This window comes from Protobothrops mucrosquamatus, unplaced genomic scaffold (assembly GCF_001527695.2).
Source record: "Protobothrops mucrosquamatus isolate PMUCROS unplaced genomic scaffold, P.Mucros_1.0 scaffold3408, whole genome shotgun sequence".
Taxonomy (NCBI): Eukaryota; Metazoa; Chordata; class Lepidosauria; order Squamata; family Viperidae; genus Protobothrops; species Protobothrops mucrosquamatus.
The window spans coordinates 18,852-41,623 of NW_015389389.1; the positions used below are offsets into that span (position 1 = coordinate 18,852).

A 22,772-nucleotide genomic window follows, 5' to 3' on the forward strand; every position below is an offset into this window, starting at 1 on the left:
AACTGTCAGGAAATTTCTCCTTAGTTCTAGGTTGCTTCTCTCTTTGGTTAGTTTCCATCCATTGCTTCTTGTCTTGCCTTCAGGTGCTTTGGAGAATAGCTTCACTCCCTCTTCTTTATGGCAGCCCCTGAGGTATTGGAACACTGCTATCATGTCCCCCTTCATCTTTCTCTTCATTAAACTAGACATACCCAATTCCAGCAACCGTTCCTTATATGTTTTAGCCTCCAGTCCCCTAATCATCTTTGTTGCTCTTCTCTGTACTCTTTCTAGAATCTCAACATCTTTTGGTGACCAAAACTGGATGCAGTATTCCAAGTGTGGCTTTACCAAAGCATTGTAAAGTGGTATTAACACTTCACGTGATCTTGATTCTATCCCTCTGTTAATGCAGCCTAGCAGTGTGTTGGCTTTTTTGGCAGCTGCAGCACACTGATGGCTCATATTTAAGTGATTGTCCACTAGGCTCTAACATCCCTCTCACAGTTGCTATTATTGTTTGTTAGTTGGCAGGCTACGTGATGATTGTTACTGACCACTAGAAGTTCTGTGCAATTGATTTTATCTCTATTGGAATGAACCTTAAAGAATTTGAACATAAGGAGATTACCTATGCCTGATGACTCCCATTACAACAGATGGTTCACATAGTACCTCTTCTTGCTCAATAGCAATTTTAGCATCTGTCAAAACTACAGAAACTTCCTGGGAGGATTGGGGGAGAGGTCTTGAGGCTTTTAGTATGAGGTCCTGTAGTTCTCAAGTCTGAGAGTGCATAAAGCATCCAAAATACTTCGTACAGGTAAATATATCTCTGTAAATATCTCTCTGTATCATAGGAAATGAGAAGTCTAGCAGCAAAATTAGGTGGTAAAATAATAGAATCAGAAAATTTCCTTGACAGATTAAAAATTAATCTTATCTAACTAATGCTAGTATAAATATATTACTTCTCTAATATAAAATTTATGTTTTGAGTTCTATTTCTGTTTCTTTTCCTCCCTCTCGCCCAAAGCTTCAGGAACAAAATTGGGACGATTTGGACAATTCCAAACTTTTGTGGTCTAGTAGTTTTTCATAACAAAATGTTTCAGAACAATTGTTATTGTTTGGTCATTTGCCTTGAATAAATTGGCTCAGTACCTATTTCAAATTATGGAAGTTATTCTGTTTTTTTCTGCACATATGAGGATACAGCATGCATTCTTAATCTGTTTTTATATTTGTTGCTTATAATTGGTGTTCTTTGTTTGATGCTCAGGTTCACAGGCAAACATGGCATTTTGAAATGAGCGCACTTATAAATTATTTTAATAATTTACTATAGAGAAATACAAATAACCTTTTAAAAAAATTTCAGATTGATAGTGGTCAGTGATGGGTGTAAATTCCTTCCAGAAAAGATACAGTCTATTAAATGCTTTAAAATACTGAATTTGATCACAAGAGAACCAGGGATGGGAAAGCCAGATAAATATTAAGAGAACTTTCTTAAATATGTTTTCTCTTTCTACAGCATTGGAGTACAAAGAACAGAATGATTTTTCATGGAGCAATTGTAACATTTACTAAGATTTTTCTGATTGCCAATATAACCAACTAAGTGCTGAACATTTTATCTATCAATGTAAATAGCGTTCTTGTCATTAATATATGTGTGTATTTTATATGTGCTATTTTTCACCTTCTTCCTTCCACTAGTTAATACCCACGATGAGCTGAGAATCTTTAAGAGGAAAAAGTGTGATGAAAAGTAATAGTTTGCACAGTATTTGTGTTGAGTCAACAGGCATATGATGCTCAGCCTCTAAGATTCTCCATCGTTAGATTAAGTTATCACAATTACTAAGATGATTGAGTGTATTTTGGCATCGTAAGTGGTTTTAAGGACTTACATAATTCTGTATCTTGCATAATAGAAGTTTGTTTTGCTTTTCTTTATTCTTCTTACTCCTTTTTCTCTGCTTAGAAAATATGAGAAAAGGGAAACAAAATTCTTAGCTGTCACTGAAGATCTTACTAATGGCAAACTAACACTGCTAAAGACAATTGAATAACTTATCTGTACTATTCAGGTCCCTGTTGTTTGCTGTAGGGACTCTGTGCTCTGGTTCACCATCAATTCCATTTGAACTTTCGCTTCCAAAACAGTAAATCCAAAGTGAAAAGGATTCAATCATTTCTCCTCTTGGTACAATAAAGCCACTTTCTCTAGCTTGGGGTTCTCCAGAGCTCTTGAGATTAAATTGTCTAGGATTCCAAGAAAATGTGATCCAATATATTTAGAGGAGATCAGATTAAAGAAGACAGTACACCCTTTTCCATGGATGTTAATGTGATTCTTGTAATTGTGTTTTTAAATCTATATTTTCTCTCTAGATTATTGTTAAATATTACCACGAAAGCCATAAAATGAAAACAAAAACACGTTAAACATACTGCATAAAGTTATATGCATGAACTATTTATATCCTGGTTTGCAAAGTTCACTGATTTCTTTATTGCTTCATATTTCTTGAACCAAGGATTAAAAGAAAGTCAAGGAAGAAAGTGGTAAAATATATAAGAAAGTCCTTAATTCTTTGCACCGTGCATTTAAATAAGTTTATATAAGATCAGAATTTTCCAGTTTAGCAAGTGAATATCAGATGTGACCAAGGCATTAGCTGTTTACATTAAACTTGGCCAATAATAACAAGTGTAATCCTTTAAAAAATGCCATCCTGCATTGGACTGGCACCAAGATAAGACTCCTCTTTTATATGCAGTGCAAGATTTTCCTATATGTCTATGCTTGGGCAAGATAAAATTGCTTGCAGTTTTCCAAAATTTACAGCTGTTTGTGCACTGCTATGAATGCGTAGCAATTCATGTGATGTCTCCTCCATATTAGAAATGGAATTAATGAGAAAGTGCTTTGGGGCATGTGGTTCATATCAGCTTGGGAGCACCACCAAGTTCAATGGATTGGCGTCAGAAAAGCTAAATGAAGCCAGCCTCTGTCTGTTTCTGTTGCCTGTTACTCAATCTTTACAAAATTATAATGTTATTACAATAGTATATAGTATGGTTGCATCAGCATAACTTTTAGCAATCAAAAGAGAGGAGAAAGGAAAGGGAGGATATCGGTCTCAGGTTCAGCTTTCAACATTCACTACTTTTTAAAATTAAAAATATTCTCCATAATTTTACTTTAATTCTTGCTTTTTAGTGCAATAGAGCTATTTTTTTCTCAATTTGAAGAATTATTCTGGGGCATTCTATGACTAGAGAATCCAAAGTTTACCCATATTTTGATAATTTATCGCAAGGACTGTTGAGATGCTTATTTTGTTCAGTTTTTGTTGTGTACTATATAGTAGAATGGATTTTTTTTCCAAATGCATATTAATAAGCTGTAACCTCATTCTTGCTTACCTGACTTTAAATTGATTTTCAGGACAATATTATACAGCAAAGTTCAGACATATTTAGATATACCCACCATGCTATTCTTTTCAGAGTAAGCATTGTTTTGGGGAATGCAGAAAAAGAAAAATAAGTCAAAGAAATTAAATGTATGATATAACAAAATGAAAAGGAAGCAGAACTGAAACTGCTTCATACCAATCCAATTAACTTTATTTCTTAAACAGTCCTTGAACATTATCCCTTCTTTCTACCATGTCTACACAGCTTTACTAAGTACCTTTTATTCTTTATTCTCCATTTTGGTTTTTCAGGATCCAATCTTCCTCATACATCCACAACTTTCTCAAACACCTTGCTGTCAACCCATTCACTCATTCATACATACACTACTCCCCTTTTACCATCCTGTAGTCCCTATTAAGAGTAGAGTCAGGGCAACTGGATGGAGCTGAGTAGTTACTGGCCAAGTGCCCTTCCTGATGCCATGTGAAATTCACAGCAGATATTTTTTCTTTGTGTCCTAGGAGAGAAAAAAATGCCACTATCTGGGATTGAACTCTCAACCTTCCAAGTGTCTTCACCACTAAGCTTCCATGGGATTCTACTTCCTTCATACACTGTTGTGTGTAAAAGTTTATGCACTATTTGTCAATGAACCCATAAGAGAACAATAGCTGACCTCTACATAGTACAGGTAGTCCTCGACTTACAACAGTTCATTTAGTTGCCATTCAAAGTTACAACGACATTGAAAACAATGACTTATGACCATTTTTCACATCTACCACCATTACAGCATCCCCATAGTCATGTGATTTACATTCAGATGCTTGATAACTGACTCTTTATGATGGTTGCTGTGTCCCGGGGTCATGTGATCACCTTTTGCAACCTTCTGACAAAGTCAATGGGGAAATCTGATACACTTGGCAACCGTGTTACTAATTTAACAACTGCAGTGATTCCGTTAACAAATGTGGCAAGAAAAGTCCTAAAATGAGGCAAAACTCACTTAACAAATTTCTCACTTAGCAACATAAATGTTGGGCTTCGTTTTTGTTGTAAGCAGAGCACTACCTGTACTATGAAACGTGACCTATTTCTGCAAAATTACTATTTATGAGCAGTGGTATACAGTTTTGAAGTGATTTCATTTAGCAACAAATCTCCAGATCCATGTTCCTGCAAAGCTTTCTGGTTCAGAAACTGCCTCTCAACATGAGAAGGATGAACCTAAATGTACAACCCAGCTGCCCCCCCCCCTCCAGTCCTGAGGTTATTCTTGGCACATTTGTTGGAATGCAGGAATAGGTTCTTGGAAATGCATAGTTTTCAAAGATTGCAAAAACTATTCATACACAGGATAAGAACCATTTGAATGTCAAATTTATTTTTCATACATTTGGTCTGATATTTGTAACGTGCAGACTAGCCCACAGAAATCATCTTTGCTCCAAGTATCCCAATTATCTCTCTGAACAAACACAGTGAACCAGAAATAGCTAAATCAGATGTGTATGTCCACTGCCGCCTGTTTGCTCGGTATGCAAATTAGAGTGGATTCTTGGGGATTACATTTGGCTTTCTGTGTGTAGGGGAAAAAAAAAAAAGAGCCGACATTTACTGTCTGAAACAGACAGAGAAAGAAAAAGAAGAAGAAAAGAAAAGAAGCTGTATTTGTAGCTTAATGTTCTTTCTCTAACCACTTGGAATAACAGAGTGTAGAAAAACGGAAAGTAAAGCTCATCGACTTGGAAAACCCAAATAGAAAGATTTAAGAACTGGAAAGGACTTTTTTTTCAAAATCAAGAACGTGCACTTCCCCCCCCCACACACACACACCCAAATACATGAGGTGGAAGTCCGAGGAGACCCCTGCTCATAAAAGAAACTAAATGAGAAAGGTAAAGGTAATGACGAAGGTTGAGATTTTTGATCAGCTACACCTCTCTGGCAGTGAACTGTCTTTTAGAAAGCTGCTGACGGAGCTTTGGCATTTGATCATATCCAACTGCTGATTAACACAGCACTGTTTTATATTTAACTCTGACCAGAGCAGGAGGAGTTGGGGGTGGGGTTGTGCTGCTTATAAGGCAAATAGGAGCAGCTACAAAGTTCTTCTACATGCGTTTCCTCTTTCTTCTCTCCTGAACTGATTCCTGCTTTACCAATCATTTTCCTTTGGAAAAAATCAAACTTTTTTTTTGTTAACTGTCTGACAGAGAACTGAAGGGAGGGAGAGAGGAGAGAGGCAAGCAAAAGCAGATGAGAAGGAAAGAGGAAGAGACAACTTATTAAATACAGCGGAGTCCGTTCAGCCAAAAGAGAGAAGAGAGCAAGCAAGCAACCGCACTATTGCTTAATGTGTCTGTTTTAAGTTTGGTAAGCATAGTGGGAGATGCAAGGAATGGATATTGAAGATAAGTCATCCAAAATGCATTGCATGAAAGGCAAGCACGTGGCCATCATTTGTGGAGTGGTAATTGCGGTGGGCTTAATTTTGGGACTCGGATTAGGTTTAGGATTAAAACCTGAGGCCTGCAATCCTCCAGAAGACAATGGGCAAGTGTCAACAAAACCACCTACATCCAGTACTCTAGATGTCACAAATTCTTCAGGGAGCAGTGCGTTTTGCAGTGCCAAAAATGATGAAAATGGAGCCTGGACAAATTTCAGGCTGCCCAACTATGTTCACCCTGTTCATTACGACTTAGACTTGACTCCTGAGATGGAAGCCGAGGTGTACACCGGAATGGTAAATATCTCCATCAGGTTGGAAGAACAGACAACCAGGCATTTGTGGCTTCACCTGAGAGAAACAAAGATCACGGAAATGCCTCAGCTCAGGATATCCTCAGGCCAGGTCATTGAGATAAAGCGTTGCTTTGGATATGAACCACAAGAATATGTGGTGATAGAGGCAGAAGAAGACCTACGTCCTGGCAACTATTCCCTGAGTATGAAGTTCAAAGGCTATTTGAATGGTTCCCTGGTTGGATTTTATAGTACAACTTATGGAGAGAATGGAAAGACCAAGTAAATCTCTCTTTTAACATTTTTTGCACTATTATTTTTGCACAAGGCTATTCTCTCTTTCTCTCTCCATCTTATACCTTCTCTTTCCTCACCACAAAACTGTGGTCTTTCATATATGTGTATATATATAATGAATATTAAGGAACATGATAATGGGATAATGATAGCTACAACACGGAGATGGTGGTCTGGGAATATGGTTTATTTTTGCTTATGAATTTACCACATATTTACAAAGGCAACAAAATAAGCACATATCTCTTATGCTTTTGTTCTGTAAAGTTCTTTATCTTATTCTTAATCTTACTTTTATATTGTTAGGCAGAATGTTCCAAGATAGGAAACATATGTCTGGTAGTTTAATTTAAATTATTATATTAGAAGTGAAATTCATTATTTATACAATGATGGCCTTGTTTTTGTAGAAAATACATCCAGGAAGCCTTGCATTTTTTTCTCTTTTAATGCACAATTTCTTCCCTTTGTTGCCTATAAAGTATCTTGATGTATAATGGTTTGGTAGTAACATGGCAGCATCCAGATTAAGAGTTGTCTACTGTTAGATATGTAGAACTGTTATCAGTGGAATGTTATCTAGTGGAAGGCTAGATAGGAATCTGGTTGTTGCTTCTCATCCTCCTAATCACAACTTCAAAGTGCAGCTGTTTTTGAAACAGGACTTTGGGAGTAGGGGTGTCCATTGGTTGTGACACATGATCTCAGACTGTGAGAAATCTCAACATCTCAGTCCATATACGGAAATCCTTTTTTATTGGTTTTAAAATAATAACAAAAAGAAAAAGAAAAGGAACAACATACAACGACATTTATGATAGAAATATATATATATTGTGACAGAGGAAAAAAATACATAAAAGTGCTTTCTAAAAAAAAGTAAACAATGCAACAAGAAAAAGGAAAAAACATAATATGAATATCATAACAGCAAACAGTTATGATTCTATAAAGATTCTATAAAGTCTTCAAGTTACAACAATTGAGTCCAAAATTTCTGTTGCTAAATGAAACAGTTGTTAAGTGAGTTTTGTCCCATTTTACACAGTTGTTAAGTGAATCACTGCAGTTAGTAATACGGTTGTTAATTGAATCTGGCTTCCCTGTTGACTTTGCTTGTCTGAAGGTAACAAAAGGTCATCACATGACCCTGGGACACTGCAACCACCATAAATATGAGTCAGTTGATAAGCATCTGAATTTTAATCATGTGACTATAGAAATGCTGCAATGGTCGTAAGTCTGAAAAATGGTCATAAGTCACTTTTTTCAGTACTGTTGTAACTTTGAATGGTCACTAAATGAACTGTTGTAAGTTGAGGAATACATGTACTTATCTAGTACAAATATCATTCAAGTATACATATATTTTAATACATTTATACAACTATCATATTTTTAACCTACTGTATTTTGTAAAAATGAGTCCCATGTTTTATTATATTTGTCTATACAAGTCTTATAGGCACTCCGTTCATAGGTGGCAAGTGCAATCAGGTCTTCAGTCCATTGAGTGTATGGGGCCATATGTTTATCTTTCCAATGCTGCAGTAGCAGTTCTTTTGGGCACAATAAGGCTACAGACAATCCATTTAAACCAATTTTCAACCCAACTATTACCTGGTTGGCAAATTCCATGTTCTAGGTATGTAGCTTAAGAGAATATTATTCTCTGAATTTTTTAGATTTTGTGTCTGTGCTCAAGTCACTAAGGCTTTGAGAAATACTCAGATTTTGAAAGAGACTTGCTTTCTACTGCTCCAGAGAGCTGAACTAGAATTAATGACTGGAAATTGCAACATTAGGGAAACTTCAAGCAAGAGCTGTTAGATTATGGAACAGAGCACTCCAGGGAGGACCTGTTTAAACAAAAACTGGACAGCCATATGTTAAGGATGCTGTGGTTGCAAGTTCCCTGCAGTGAACATAATTCTATCTTGCAGGTTTTCATAACATGCTGCATTGTCCGTAGAAATTTACAGCATAGAGAACATTGTTTCCAAAAGTCTTACAAGCTATTGTTTATTTGGAAATTCATTTCATCACAGTGTATGTTACTTATTAGTCCAGTCTTTCCCAATCTCATAGTCTCCAGATGTATGACTACAACTCGCATCACCCAGTGCTATTTGGATATATTGCCTGGAAGAGTGACAGTTGTAGTCTGAGTGAGTTTCATCCTTCATTCCCACATTTAGTCAGAATTGTAAGTAGGAAACAGTGTGGACTGATGAAGCAATGTTGGTATTGACATAGTCATTCTTTGTATCTAAAGCCTAGAGCAATCAGAAACAAATATTTTTCCAAGGACTGATTGAGATATACACAATATGTATTGTCTTGTTTGGCCATATTTGTATTGAGATGATAGTAGAGGCTTTGAAATTAGATTTTTTTTCTTAATAAAGTGAACTTTAATGAAGTATTCAGAAGAATAGGTCAGGCTGAAAATTGTGTAAGTCACGTGCTGCCACAAGCTCTACAAAGACTCTATTGTGGACTGTCTTCTGTCTTCCAAAATGCTGTAGAAATGCCTTAAATTGTACTCTTAATATTCCTATACATTTGTAAGGCAGTTAGTTAGCATTATCTGGTTCCATCCATGAACTCTTTCAACTTCCAGTACAAGTCATAAACCAGTCTATACTTTGTGCAATGGACAGAGATTTGAAAATCAAAAGAAACTCTGAACTCTATAACTGCAAGAAGAACTTTAGAATAAAAGAAGCTGTGAGTCAGGATTGTGGGCACAGAATTGTTAATGCAGAATGTTAACTAAAAATAATAAAAAAGCAGGATTGCTCCCATTGTTCACACTCAGTGTATGTGTGGCCAAGTCTCTCCTGCACGTGATAATTAATGGACTATATTAAGAGTCAGTAGAAGACGGAACATCTGTTTTATGATAATCTGCTAAATAGATGAAAAGGGGTTGAAAGGCAAGTTATCCATTTGTTGATCTTAGTCTTCCTTTCAAAACCATTAAGGGATATGTACTTAGTAACACCACCAGTAAAGAATCCTTTTACCCTAACAAAGCTGTCATATACTTGAAAGTTAAATAATGTAAAAACGTGCTTTCACCACATTTTGGTATGTACTAATGGGTACTTTGGAACATAATTCTAATTTTGTCTACATCAGCCTTCTCTAGCTTAGCACCCATCAAATGTATTGAGGCTGCAGCTCTCATTATCTGCTTGCTGGGAATTCGAGGAGTTGTAGGGTAGAGAAAGCCTGGACAATATTATTTGGGAGAGATGGTTTAGAACTTTAGATGTTTCCCCAAACCAACTAAGAGATACTACTTAGCTAGTCAAATGTAGCTATTTGGGAGTTGAAAGGAATGTACAGCCACATATATTTCTTCCATATTTAAAATATCTATTTGAAAAGTATGATTCACATGATGGCTTGTGCTAAAAGACATCAATAACAAGGACATGGAAGTTATCTGAAGCAGAATGAAAATAATGATATCATAGAGTGCCCCAAGAGTATGTGGAATTATGCTAATAGGAAGCATGAAAAAGAATGCTTTTTGGAATGATGAAGTAAAAGAGGCTGTGGATGATGAAAAATTTCATATAAGAGAACAACTGCTGAATTAAAAAAAAATAAGAATGAGAAAAAGATAAGTTTGAACACAATCAGCATTTTTCAAAAGCAAATTGTACTTTAGTTAAGATCTTTCCAATGTCTACAGTATTACTTTGACCTGGGAAATGACACAGCATTTTTATTTGATCTGTCTGTACTATGGTTATCTACTCCAAATATAATTTCTAATTCACTTTCTAACAGGTCACCATTGTTGGGATTATAGCTATGTAGCTATAGTTCATGTTGGTGCCTGAATTTCCAAATACATTATTGTATTTTATCAGTAAATGATGAAAATCCTAGCTACATATTCTAATCAAAGTTTTAAGTCCAAGTTTAAACTGATAAGAATTTAAAGAGCTCAAGCCAAGAATCCTGACAAATTGATTCTTAATGAAAACTTATAAAGCTTCAGAGAAATTATAGTCTATGATTTTTTTCTTCTTTATTATTTTTTTTACATTTGTTTGGACCTCTCTTACTTTTATACAGTTGACAGTATTTGCAAATATGTGGCTGAAAAATTACCAACACTTTGAATTAATTTAAAAGACACATGTGGTTGTATGTTTTTATCAATCAGTTGCTACAATTGGCATTCTGTACACAATGCTGTTAAGAAAGCATAATTCAACTTTACGTTAAAATGTTTAATATTAATTTTGGAAACAGTTTTAGTAACAGTTTACCTTGGTCACTTAAATTCTCTACATATAAATTAATATAAGAAACATCATCACACCAACTTGTTTCAGTAGGTTTCTGGATGAACTTCTGCAACTCAATATTCCAGGTTAGTCAAGAATGCCGTTAGATTATATTTCTTGAGCAATGGACAAAGATATACAAGGATACTCAGAGTGTATACACTTAAAGCACTTGAAAGACCTTATCACCTGGTTTTTGATTGCAATCTTATTTGTTATATGTGTTGATCGATCTGTCTCTCCATCCATCCATTCATTCTCTACCTATTGTGATCAATATGTATTGTAAATTAGTAATATTACTTTTATAGAATTCACTCTTTGTCTAATTTGGACCTGTGACATAAGTATCTGATATCCTTTTTTATTCAAATGACATAATTAAGTAATGAAATAAGTCCTTATTCTTCTAAGAAATTATTCCAAATATCCATGAGTAATGATTTAATGCAATAACTTTCATTCTTTTCCAAAGATACATAGCAGCAACTGATCATGAGCCAACTGATGCACGAAAATCATTTCCTTGCTTTGATGAACCTAACAAAAAAGCAACATATACGATATCTATTACTCATGAACATGACTATGAAGCCATATCAAACATGCCAGTGGAGGTATGTATTCAGACTGTTTCTTGTTTTTTTAAATGTCTGTCTGTCTGTCTGTCTATCTAACTGTTAACATATACTGCAACTTGGATCAATATGTTAGTATACTCTTTCCCAATCTGATTCATTTATGTATATGTAAACACTTTTCCCAGGGAACTAATCAGACTACAATTTGTGCATACATGCTGTCTGCGTGTGGGTGTGGGTACATGTGGGGCTCTAATCAAAAGTGTTGTGTCTCTGTGAGTGCACTTATGCTTTCCTTCTGTTGCATTTCTGTGCTTATGTATATACATATACAATAAGAGGTAGAAGGTGGGTTACACATTTTCACTCTGCTTCGTGAGACTTGGATATTTTAGAGGGGAAGAGATTGGCAGCATTCTGAATCACTGTCCAATTGCCTTTCCCAGAGGCATTTTGGAGGAAATCTTTCCAAAACATTTTTTTCTCCTTCGGATTCCCTAACCCAATGTTTCTTAAGCTGGCCACCTTTAAGATGTATGGACTTCAACTCCCAGAATTCCCTAACTAGCTTTGGCTGGCTGGAAAATTCTAGGAGTTGAAGTCCATGCATCTTAAGGGTGCTCATGCGAAGAAATGCTGCCCTAGGCATTTGGGATCCAATGGCTACTTTCAAACTTGATATTTCCTTTCTTGGCTTTTCCCACAGCCAATTTCAACCCCTCTGTGTACAGTTTTCAAAGAATTGTCACACTGTGTGTTGTTTCCTTCCAACATTCTAATGTGTTAGAAAGAATAGAATAAGAATGACACAATATCTTTTTCATATTAGTACTAAGGCACAATTTCTTCTGAATAACGCAATCTCTGGAAATGCCACAGTGTAAAAAGGTAGGATCCAAGGCATAACTGTGAGTGACTATATGTAGTTTATTTATTTCAGTTGTATTATTTCAGTTATATACTTATGCGTACAGATTGTGTGTTGCATTGTGGCCAATTCACTCTTGCTGTATAGCTTCCAGATTTCCTCTTCTCAATAGGTACCAATGGGTATTTCTGGTATAATCTTCTATGAATAGGGAGGAATATTTCTTCCTCTTTCTTGCACACAAAAACACCTATTCAATATCATCAAAAGAGGTGTTTACTTTAATGCCTTGAATGACTAAGGGCATTTGAGCTTAGTAGAATTTGCTTATCAGCAGGCATGCTTAAGTAATTGTGGTTGCGCTCCATAACCTATTTCTAGAAACAAAAAAGTTATGGTTTGCATATAGAACTTTTATTTTTAAAATAATGAAATGACATTACTTGGAAGACTTGATTCAATTTCTGGCAAGCTGGACACTAACTAATAACTTTTGGAAATTGCCTATTAACCATCTTCAGACTATTAAAGATCTTTGAAATGACAAATTTGAAAAGTCTTCATTCGGGTGACGTTATCTGCAATTCTAAACAAAAGAAAGATAAGATATAAAGCTTATAAAGATTTACGCTTAAATTAAAATTTTGAAATAAACAACAAAAAGCTAAGTAAGGTTTTGATCTAAGAAAAGTTATAAAAGGATTAAGGATCCGGATAATTTGGAATATCCATTTTTAATATAAGATTTTAGAATTAACTTTAAAAAATAAACAACCTTCTGTGGGAAACACATTTGTTTTGGCTATCCTGGATGTTGCAAGTCATAACAAAAGATAAGCGATGACTTTAGAAACTAGATAGTAGAGGGGACTAAAGATTTAAGCAGGATAAAAAAAAGGACAAGCCTGTTCTTGATATTAATTGATGCTGGATCTTATAATATGACACAAAATGTTATAACTTGGAAATATTTACTGAGGTCTTTGAAGAATCCAAACAGAAATTAGTAATTACAATATCGACACAGTATACTTTTGTGGATAGACTATGCCTAAAAGATGTAATGAAGAATTGAGAGAAGTGGAATACATTTTATCTGACAAGACAGAGAAAGTATAGAATATTGAAATACAAAGGAGAGGCCAAGAGAATCCTTTGGAAAGGGTACTTTACTGGATATACAACAGAAACTGGCTGAAGTTTTTACTGGATCTACAAAAGAGGCTTGTTAAAGCCTTGATGAAGTCCATGTGACAGAATAAAGACAAGTAAAATTCTACAACAATATTTGATTGAATTAAAATTTCAATCTGTTGAAGTAAATTACTGGTTAGTAGTAAAGGAAGGAATATACAGTTGGTTTATTGATCAAGGTTAAAATAAGACTTCCTTCCTTCCTTCCTTCCTTCCTTTTCTTTCTTTCTTTCTTTCTTTCTTTCTTTCTTTCTTTCTTTCTTTCTTTCTTTCTTTCTTTCTTTCTTCCTTATGGTCCTGGGAATCATTTATGGCAGGGATATCAAACTGCCGGCCCGCGGGCCAGACGCATCATGCGGAAGCCGCGCCCACCCCATTGCTGGCAATGGCAAAACAGTCCCGATATGTTGCGCGACGTCACATGATGTCGCGAGTTTGACAAGTCTGATTTATGGCCTTTTTACTGACTCTATGATTGAAAACTTTATGTTTTATGGATTGCTTATAGATAAGGAATGAGATATGTGATAAAGATATATCTGTTTAACTTTATACTGGGTGAAGAGTTATTAATTTGTTTATACTTGTGATGAAGGTTGCAAGTGATTTCTTTATATTTTTTCTTTCTTTTTCTTTTTTGCGCACTTTTTATTCTTGCTTTCCATTCTCTTTCTTTTTCTCTAAGTTTAGTTTGCATTAGTTTTAACTATGGCAATTAAATTTCTTAATAAAAATTATATTCAGAAGAGAAAAATTCTTGCAAGATAGTAAGAGCAATCATGTAGGAAAATTCTGCTCAGCAATATTTTAACAACAAAAAAGATAATTTTGGTAAGGCTCACCATAAATGGGATGCAGAAATCTAGAGGACAACAAGATGACAACAAAGAGATACAGAAAATTGAATTAGATGTACAGTACAAGAACATTAACAATGAAAAATATTGAGTTTTTTTTATTTCATTCTGTAATGAATCCTAACAGACAGTTATTTACTTTACAGAAATGCTTCATTTGTAATTTATTTTTTCCACTCTTTTATTCTCCAGAAAACAATTTCATTAGATAACAAATGGACAAAGACAATATTCAAGAAATCTGTCCCAATGAGTACTTACTTGGTGGCCTGGGCTGTGCACCAGTTTAAATATGAAGAAAGAATTTCATCTAGTGGAATTCCAGTAAGTTCTATGTTGGTTGTTTTTGCAATATTTCTCAAGGACATTTTGCTTTGCAAAATGAAAAGCAAACAATAGTTTTACCAAAAGTCATATCCTAAGTAATTTTCCCATGCCTGTTTTTTTCTGCAAAAAGAGATAATATCGTTTTCTGCTAAATTGTCCTATTTCACAAAGTTCTCTTACATCATGTTGTAAAGCTTTAGTAAAGATTTTGTAGTTTTGAAGCTTGCCTTTCTTCTAATTATGTAATTATGCTACATTTTGAGAAGATACTTGAAGCTATTTTTTTAAATCTAAGGATCTGAATGAAATAATGTATTGTTACATTGCTTCACAATAATGTCAAATAAAACTTCAACTAAATATAACACATTGTGGAGAATGTCCTAATAGCCATCTACCAGCCTTGAAAAGAAGCCACTCCCTTCTGGGAACCACCAAGCATACTACAGCCTACTAGATATGTATGGTGATCTGACACAGTAGATGGCAGCATTTAGCCAAGTTTGACTAATCAACACCCCCTACCCACCCCCATCCCCCACTTCCACTAAGCAGACTCTGCCCTGCTTATTATTTGGATGGAGAAAGCAATAAGAAAGTATAGGCGAGATTGAAAAATTGAGAAATATCTTAGAACAATGGTGGCAAACCTATGGCACACGTGCCAGAGGCGACACTCAGAGCCCTCTCTGTGGGCACATGCACCGTTGCCCCAGCAGAGTTCGCCAGAGTAGCGAGCGCATGGCATTTGGAAGCGACAAGGCAGAAAGTGAGCGAGCAAGCCACGATGGCCCCCCGGGGATGCCCCGGAGATGGCGAGGGACTGGCCCCTGCCACCCTGGTCCCGGCCACGCTCACCCAGTCTGCCATGACCACTGCAGCCATGCCCACCCAATGGGCCACACCCCCACACACCCCCTGAGGGCACCACAATGCTGATGCAGCCCTGGCACTTCGCGATAAATAAGTGGGTTTTGGGTTGCAGTTTGGGCACTCGGTCTCTAAAAGGTTCGCCATCACTGTCTTAGAAGAAGGCAAAAACTATACAGAGATGTGCTCCTGGGAGCAACTGCGCTCTACTCAAAGGGATGTTTATTTTGAATGCTTTGCAACTTTTCCAAAGGAGAACCAAACCCTCATTTTAGCCTAAAAAATTCTGAGGTCCAGATATTTTCATGACACCCCCCCCACTTGAGAAACAAAGTTTCTCCCTGATAACACCTGCAGCCTTCCAAAAGAGAGCTACAATGGAATTCTTTGATGGGATCTTCAAGTTATTGTTTGCTTCCATGTAGATTAAGCTTAGTTACAATAATAAGGTTATTGTTGCTAATATTTTATTATCCAACTAATATTGTTGATTGTTTTTTTAGAATACAANTTCTTTCTTTCTTTCTTTCTTTCTTTCTTTCTTTCTTTCTTTCTTTCTTTCTTTCTTTCTTCCTTATGGTCCTGGGAATCATTTATGGCAGGGATATCAAACTGCCGGCCCGCGGGCCAGACGCATCATGCGGAAGCCGCGCCCACCCCATTGCTGGCAATGGCAAAACAGTCCCGATATGTTGCGCGACGTCACATGACGTCGCGAGTTTGACATGTCTGATTTATGGCCTTTTTACTGACTCTATGATTGAAAACTTTATGTTTTATGGATTGCTTATAGATAAGGAATGAGATATGTGATAAAGATATATCTGTTTAACTTTATAGTGGGTGAAGAGTTATTAATTTGTTTATACTTGTGATGAAGGTTGCAAGTCATTTCTTTATATTTTTTCTTTCTTTTTCTTTTTTGCGCACTTTTTATTCTTGCTTTCCATTCTCTTTCTTTTTCTCTAAGTTTAGTTTGCATTAATTTTAACTATGGCAATTAAATTTCTTAATAAAAATTATATTCAGAAGAGAAAAATTCTTGCAAGATAGTAAGAGCAATCATGTAGGAAAATTCTGCTCAGCAATATTCTAACAACAAAAAAGATAATTTTGGTAAGGCTCACCATAAATGGGATGCAGAAATCTAGAGGACAACAAGATGACAACAAAGAGATACAGAAAATTAAATTAGATGTACAGTACAAGAACATTAACAATGAAAAATATTGAGTTTTTTTATTTCATTCTGTAAATAAATGAATCCTAACAGACAGTTATTTACTTTACAGAAATGCTTCATTTGTAATTTATTTTTTCCACTCTTTTATTCTCCAGAAAACAATTTCATTAGATAACAAATGGACAAAGACAATATTCAAGAAATCTGTCCCAATGAGTACTTACTTGGTGGCCTGGGCTGTGCACCAGTTTAAATATGAAGAAAGAATTTCATCTAGTGGAATTCCAGTAAGTTCTATGTTGGTTGTTTTTGCAATATTTCTCAAGGACATTTTGCTTTGCAAAATGAAAAGCAAACAATAGTTTTACCAAAAGTCATATCCTAAGTAATTTTCCCATGCCTGTTTTTTTCTGCAAAAAGAGATCATATCGTTTTCTGCTAAATTGTCCTATTTCACAAAGTTCTCTTACATCATGTTCTAAAGCTTTAGTAAAGATTTTGTAGTTTTGAAGCTTGCCTTTCTTCTAATTATGTAATTATGCTACATTTTGAGAAGATACTTGAAGCTATTTTTTTAAATCTAAGGATCTGAATGAAATAATGTATTGTTACATTGCTTCACAATAATGTCAAATAAAACTTCAACTAAATATAACACATTGTGGAGAATGTCCTAATAGCCATCTACCAGCCTTGAAAAGAAGCCACTGCCTTCTGGGAACCACCAAGCATACTACAGCCTACTAGATATGTATGGTGATCTGACATAGTAGATGGCAGCATTTAGCCAAGTTTGACTAATCAACACCCCCTACCCACCCCCATCCCCCACTTCCACTAAGCAGACTCTGCCCTGCTTATTATTTGGATGGAGAAAGCAATAAGAAAGTATAGGCGAGATTGAAAAATTGAGAAATATCTTAGAACAATGGTGGCAAACCTATGGCACACGTGCCAGAGGCGACACTCAGAGCCCTCTCTGTGGGCACATGCACCGTTGCCCCAGCAGAGTTCGCCAGAGTAGCGAGCGCATGGCATTTGGAAGCGACAGGGCAGGAAGTGAGCGAGCAAGCCACGATGGCCCCCCGGGGATGCCCCGGAGATGGCGAGGGACTGGCCCCTGCCACCCTGGTCCCGGCCACGCTCACCCAGTCTGCCGTGACCACTGCAGCCATGCCCACCCAATGGGCCACACCCCCACACCCCCCCTGAGGGCACCACAATGCTGATGCAGCCCTGGCACTTCGCGATAAATAAGTGGGTTTTGGGTTGCAGTTTGGGCACTCGGTCTCTAAAAGGTTCGCCATCACTGTCTTAGAAGAAGGCAAAAACTATACAGAGATGTGCTCCTGGGAGCAACTGCGCTCTACTCAAAGGGATGTTTATTTTGAATGCTTTGCAACTTTTCCAAAGGAGAACCAAACCCTCATTTTAGCCTAAAAAATTCTGAGGTCCAGATATTTTCATGACACCCCCCCCCCACTTGAGAAACAAAGTTTCTCCCTGATAACACCTGCAGCCTTCCAAAAGAGAGCTACAATGGAATTCTTTGATGGGATCTTCAAGTTATTGTTTGCTTCCATGTAGATTAAGCTTAGTTACAATAATAAGGTTATTGTTGCTAATATTTTATTATCCAACTAATATTGTTGATTGTTTTTTTAGAATACAATATAGAATATTCTTTATTGGCCAAGTGTGATTGGACACACAAGAAATTTGTCTCCAGTGCAATAAGCTCTCAGTGTACATATAAACAACAAAGTGATAATCATAAATCATAAGATACAATCATAAATGATAAGATACAAACAACAAAGTGATAAATCATAAGATAACAAAAGAGAAAGTAATAGGAAAGATGATAATAGGATAGATAATAAACTTAATAGGGCAATATTAATATTCATACATACATAATAGGATATTTTTAAATTGGATTTTATTTACTTTTGGTTTTATTTACTATATATTACAAGCCATCACAAGTTAGTATGAATTGGTAGCATACCTTTTGCTATTTCTAGTAGATGGCAATTACAAGTTATTTGTCAAGGCTGTGATGGTTGCCATTTGGATGAAAAGATGAACAGTAACTTCCCTTTCAAATCAAATTTGATTCCATGTGACTTCATCTATTGCTTAAAAGTTTGGGATCTCCTAATAGATATGTGTACAAGTGATGCATGCTGGTCATAGAAATGATAGAATAAGAGAGTTGGAAGAGAACTTGGTCTTCTAGTACGTTCCCTGCTTGAGCAGAAAACCCTATGCCATTCCAAACAAATCGCTGTCCTATCTCTTCTTAAAAAGAAGCACCCACAACTTCTGGAGGCAATTGTTCTCACTATTTGGAAATTTCTCCTTAATACCAGGTTGGATTTCTCTTTAATAATCTTCCATCTGTTATTTCTTGTCCTGCCCTTAGATGGTATGGAGAATAGGTCGACCCCCTCTTCTCTGTGACAGCCCCTTGAATATTGTATATCATGTCATCCGTAGTCCTTCTCTTCACTAGATTAGACATACCTAGTTCTTCCATACTCTTTTTGCTTTTCATGTGGCAGATGAAAAATTGGCTAGAAACGAATCAGATTTCAATGAAATAATAGGATAAACTTCCTAATATGTGACCTTACTTTGGAAGCTCTTTCAGTATTAAAATAAAGACTTACATATAGAATGAAGCAGTTAAGATGATCCCCACAATCCTTTTCACTCCCTTGATTCTTTACTCAAGACTATAATGAGCAAACATTTGCTATCTGAGACTATGTTTTCAGTTCAGTTCAGATCCACAATTCTGAATCCAAATAAGGCCCCAAGTTGTATTTTAAAGGATCTTGTTCTAGTAAATTACTCTAGCGCTTTGATATTGTATCTTACCAAATATTGGCTTTTTTTCCTTTAATGAAAGTTATATTAACAGGAAAAAAATTATGCTGTATCTGAAGGCATGAAAAGAACTCTCACAGTATCCAAAACATTTTGAACTTTGCATAGAACTTTATATGATCTAGGGATATCTTGATATATTTTATGCTTGTACTAAATGCAAAATGTTGAGAACATAAGTTAATAAATAATCCACAAAGATAATTTTTATGAAAGTCCAAATTATAAGAAATAACCTGAACAAATGTAATATCAAGCTGGAATCTTTCTGATAATATCTTCTACATTGTTTTACAGCTACGCGTTTATGCCCAACCACAGCAGATAAACACAGCCATCTATGCAGCAAATGTAACCAAGGTTGTATTTGATTACTTTGAAAACTATTTCAACATGAGCTATTCTCTTCCAAAACTGGGTAAATTTCTATTCTTCTTTTTAAATGAATGTTAAATGTTTCTGGGTGTGGTTCACACTTATTGTATGACATTGCCATGCTTTGGAAAATAATTTAAAATTGCAGTGCCAACAACTAATTGAGAAAGCTTATCATATCTCAATTGAATTGGATAGAATCTTCTTTAAGCAAGAATTTATAAGCTTTTAAACACATTTTACGCATTTATGTAGATATTTTTATTTATAATTTTGTGACCATTCAATAAAGCACACTTTAGAAGTACTTTCAATAAATAAAATGGTTATTTTGACAATGAAATAAGTGTTAACAAGTGCTGAATTAATTGTGATAGATATAAATATAATGGAACTAGACATTTATATCAGCTACCTGTTGAGAAACCCATGCTGGATAACAATAAAGAAGAAATGGGGGTTTCAAGCTTTTTGGATCCAAAATTCTTACTTTAAGCTTGACAATCTGAGAAGTAGATTGACTTCTAAGCTGGAGCAGGTAGCAATATTGTATGCCCTGCAAAGATTGTAGAGGTCCATCTCTTTCATTTCAACTAATACTGATTGTCTGCTATAAAGACATGCTCTTACATGTCATGATGAATAGAACCAGATATGGTTCATTATATGTGGATTTAGTTCATTAATTTATCAATAAATATTTCTGTCCCGTTATCAGATCACTTTTCAACCTAATCATGGGAAGAATCTATAAAAATTAGTCTGGCTGAAGCAGTGAAAATTATTACTGTGTGTGGTGAAAGGTGGACAGATTGCCTGCTTACCACATATAGTACTCACAAATGAAGGCAAAATGTACATCCCAAGAAATTTTGCAGGATCCAGTCTAAGACAGTCATGGGACCAGAGGTTTAGTCTCTACCGGAAGAGGGAAGTTCCCTGTGGATGGGCTTCAGCACGAGTCCGAAAGTTCAGAAGACTAAACCTTTCTGGTCCCGGTGACCAACCCAGATTGGATCCTGCAACATATAATACTACATTCAAAGCTGTGAATTTGATTGTAAAACACTGTTTCTCTATAGATAATGTACATTTTGCATCTCTCTTTTTGTATAATTAACTAATATGATTAAACAATTTACTTATCAGTGGTTTTCATCCCTTTAAATATGAAATTTACAATAATACCATGGAATGATTCATTTTCATTAAAGATGTAAGAGGTCCCATTACTTGTTCTACGTAATATTTGCTCATGTGACATGTAAGCTTCAGTTTAGTTGAGGGTACTCAGCTTAGGTACAGTGCTAAACACATATTGCCTGAATGAATTAATAACATTAGGGGTTATGTTCATTATCAGTCTTGTCCTTTCATATATATTTCTGGATTTCTGTGAAAGCAGATTTCTGAGATTTTGGTATGGATAGCTATAACAAACAGCCCTGCTATTTCTCACTTCGCTTGGTTAAAAAAAAAAAATCCATGCAGACAAATCTCTCTTTTTTGTGATTCACATCTGAAAAAGAATATATGTTTCTAAAACTTGTATCTAAAAAGCAATAGCTTAGCTTTAAATAGCTTGAACGAGCTATTTAAATGATCATTTACATTTTAAAATGACATCATTTAAATAATTTTTTTTATGTTTTGCAGATTTAGAGAAAATTATATATAAAAGTTGTTGTATATTAGGGAAAGCTATGAATGAAGATTTGTAATGGCAACTGGGAAATTACCCTAATGATTCAGACAGTAAAATGGATTAATTTTATACTGATCCTTATCATTGTCCTTATCTTCATTATAACATATAAATTGTTATAATTATATCATTATTATCTTCCTTTATTGCCTCTCATGCTCTCTGTTCTTGTTGAACACATTCTACTTAAATCTCATTCAGTGATTGAGAAGATGAATAGATTGATGGACACATTAGTGGACGGGCACCATATTTCATACATTAGTTGCAAGCTTTCAGTTATGTTCTCACCCTTAAATCTGTAGGCTTTCTTGAATGTTATGGAGGGTGGTATCTAGTTGCTTGGTGGAAAAGTAAACTGGAAGAGAATAGAATTGATTCATAAGTATTATCCTATCATACCTGGCACTGAGTTTTTGTGTTGGAAGCATACAGGCAGGTGTTATCAGATTGCTGAGAGCCAGTGGTGTGGTGACTGGAGGGAAATGAGATTTTGAACACCTAAGTAAACATCTCTCTTGTTTCATTTAGACAAAATAGCAATTCCGGATTTTGGCACTGGGGCCATGGAGAATTGGGGACTGATCACTTATAGAGAAACTAATCTCCTTTATGATTCACGAGAATCTGCTGCTTCAAACAAGCAAAGAGTGGCAGCTGTGGTTGCCCATGAACTTGTTCATCAGGTACAGTTTGTTTGTTTGTTTGTTTATTAATTAAATTTCCATGCCACCCATCTCATTATGCAAAGCACATCCGGGAAGAAACTAAAGTACATTATTATATTCAAGGAAATTATAATGTGCTTATCCTATAAATATTTTTGACAGGATTTTATCTGTTTCCTTCTGAATGATAAAATAATTAGGTTAATTTGATGTTTTGGATATATTTCATAAACAGATTTTATCTCATCTTTATCAATATTTTATTTTTAAATGGGGCTTTATTGTTGGCAGTTGCTACAGCATAAAGCTGTAGCTATTCTTCAGTCTCTGTGTTATTCAGCATATATAAATCATGCTAAATTGTAAGAGTTGTGCTATTTATAAGGATTCTTTTCTCTTGCCCCTTCTTTTAACAAAGGAAGGTAAAATAAAAATGTGTGAAAAAAATTACACTGATTTTCAACATCTCATCTTAGC

The 22,772-nt window shown here is 35.4% G+C and overlaps 1 protein-coding gene across 1 annotated transcript in view; it reads left to right on the plus strand.

Moving 5' to 3' along the window:
* The first annotated feature begins 5,660 nt into the window (after positions 1 to 5,660).
* LOC107297598 (glutamyl aminopeptidase) overlaps positions 5,661 to 22,772 on the plus strand; it is a 39,584-nt gene continuing 22,472 nt past the window's right edge. Inside the window, exons 1-5 of the mRNA XM_015826959.1 lie at positions 5,661 to 6,447; positions 11,248 to 11,389; positions 14,465 to 14,596; positions 19,845 to 19,965; positions 22,159 to 22,313. Coding sequence (XP_015682445.1) covers positions 5,810 to 6,447; positions 11,248 to 11,389; positions 14,465 to 14,596; positions 19,845 to 19,965; positions 22,159 to 22,313 — 1,188 coding nt within the window. The 5' untranslated portion in view covers positions 5,661 to 5,809. The remainder of the gene's footprint in view (positions 6,448 to 11,247; positions 11,390 to 14,464; positions 14,597 to 19,844; positions 19,966 to 22,158; positions 22,314 to 22,772) is intronic.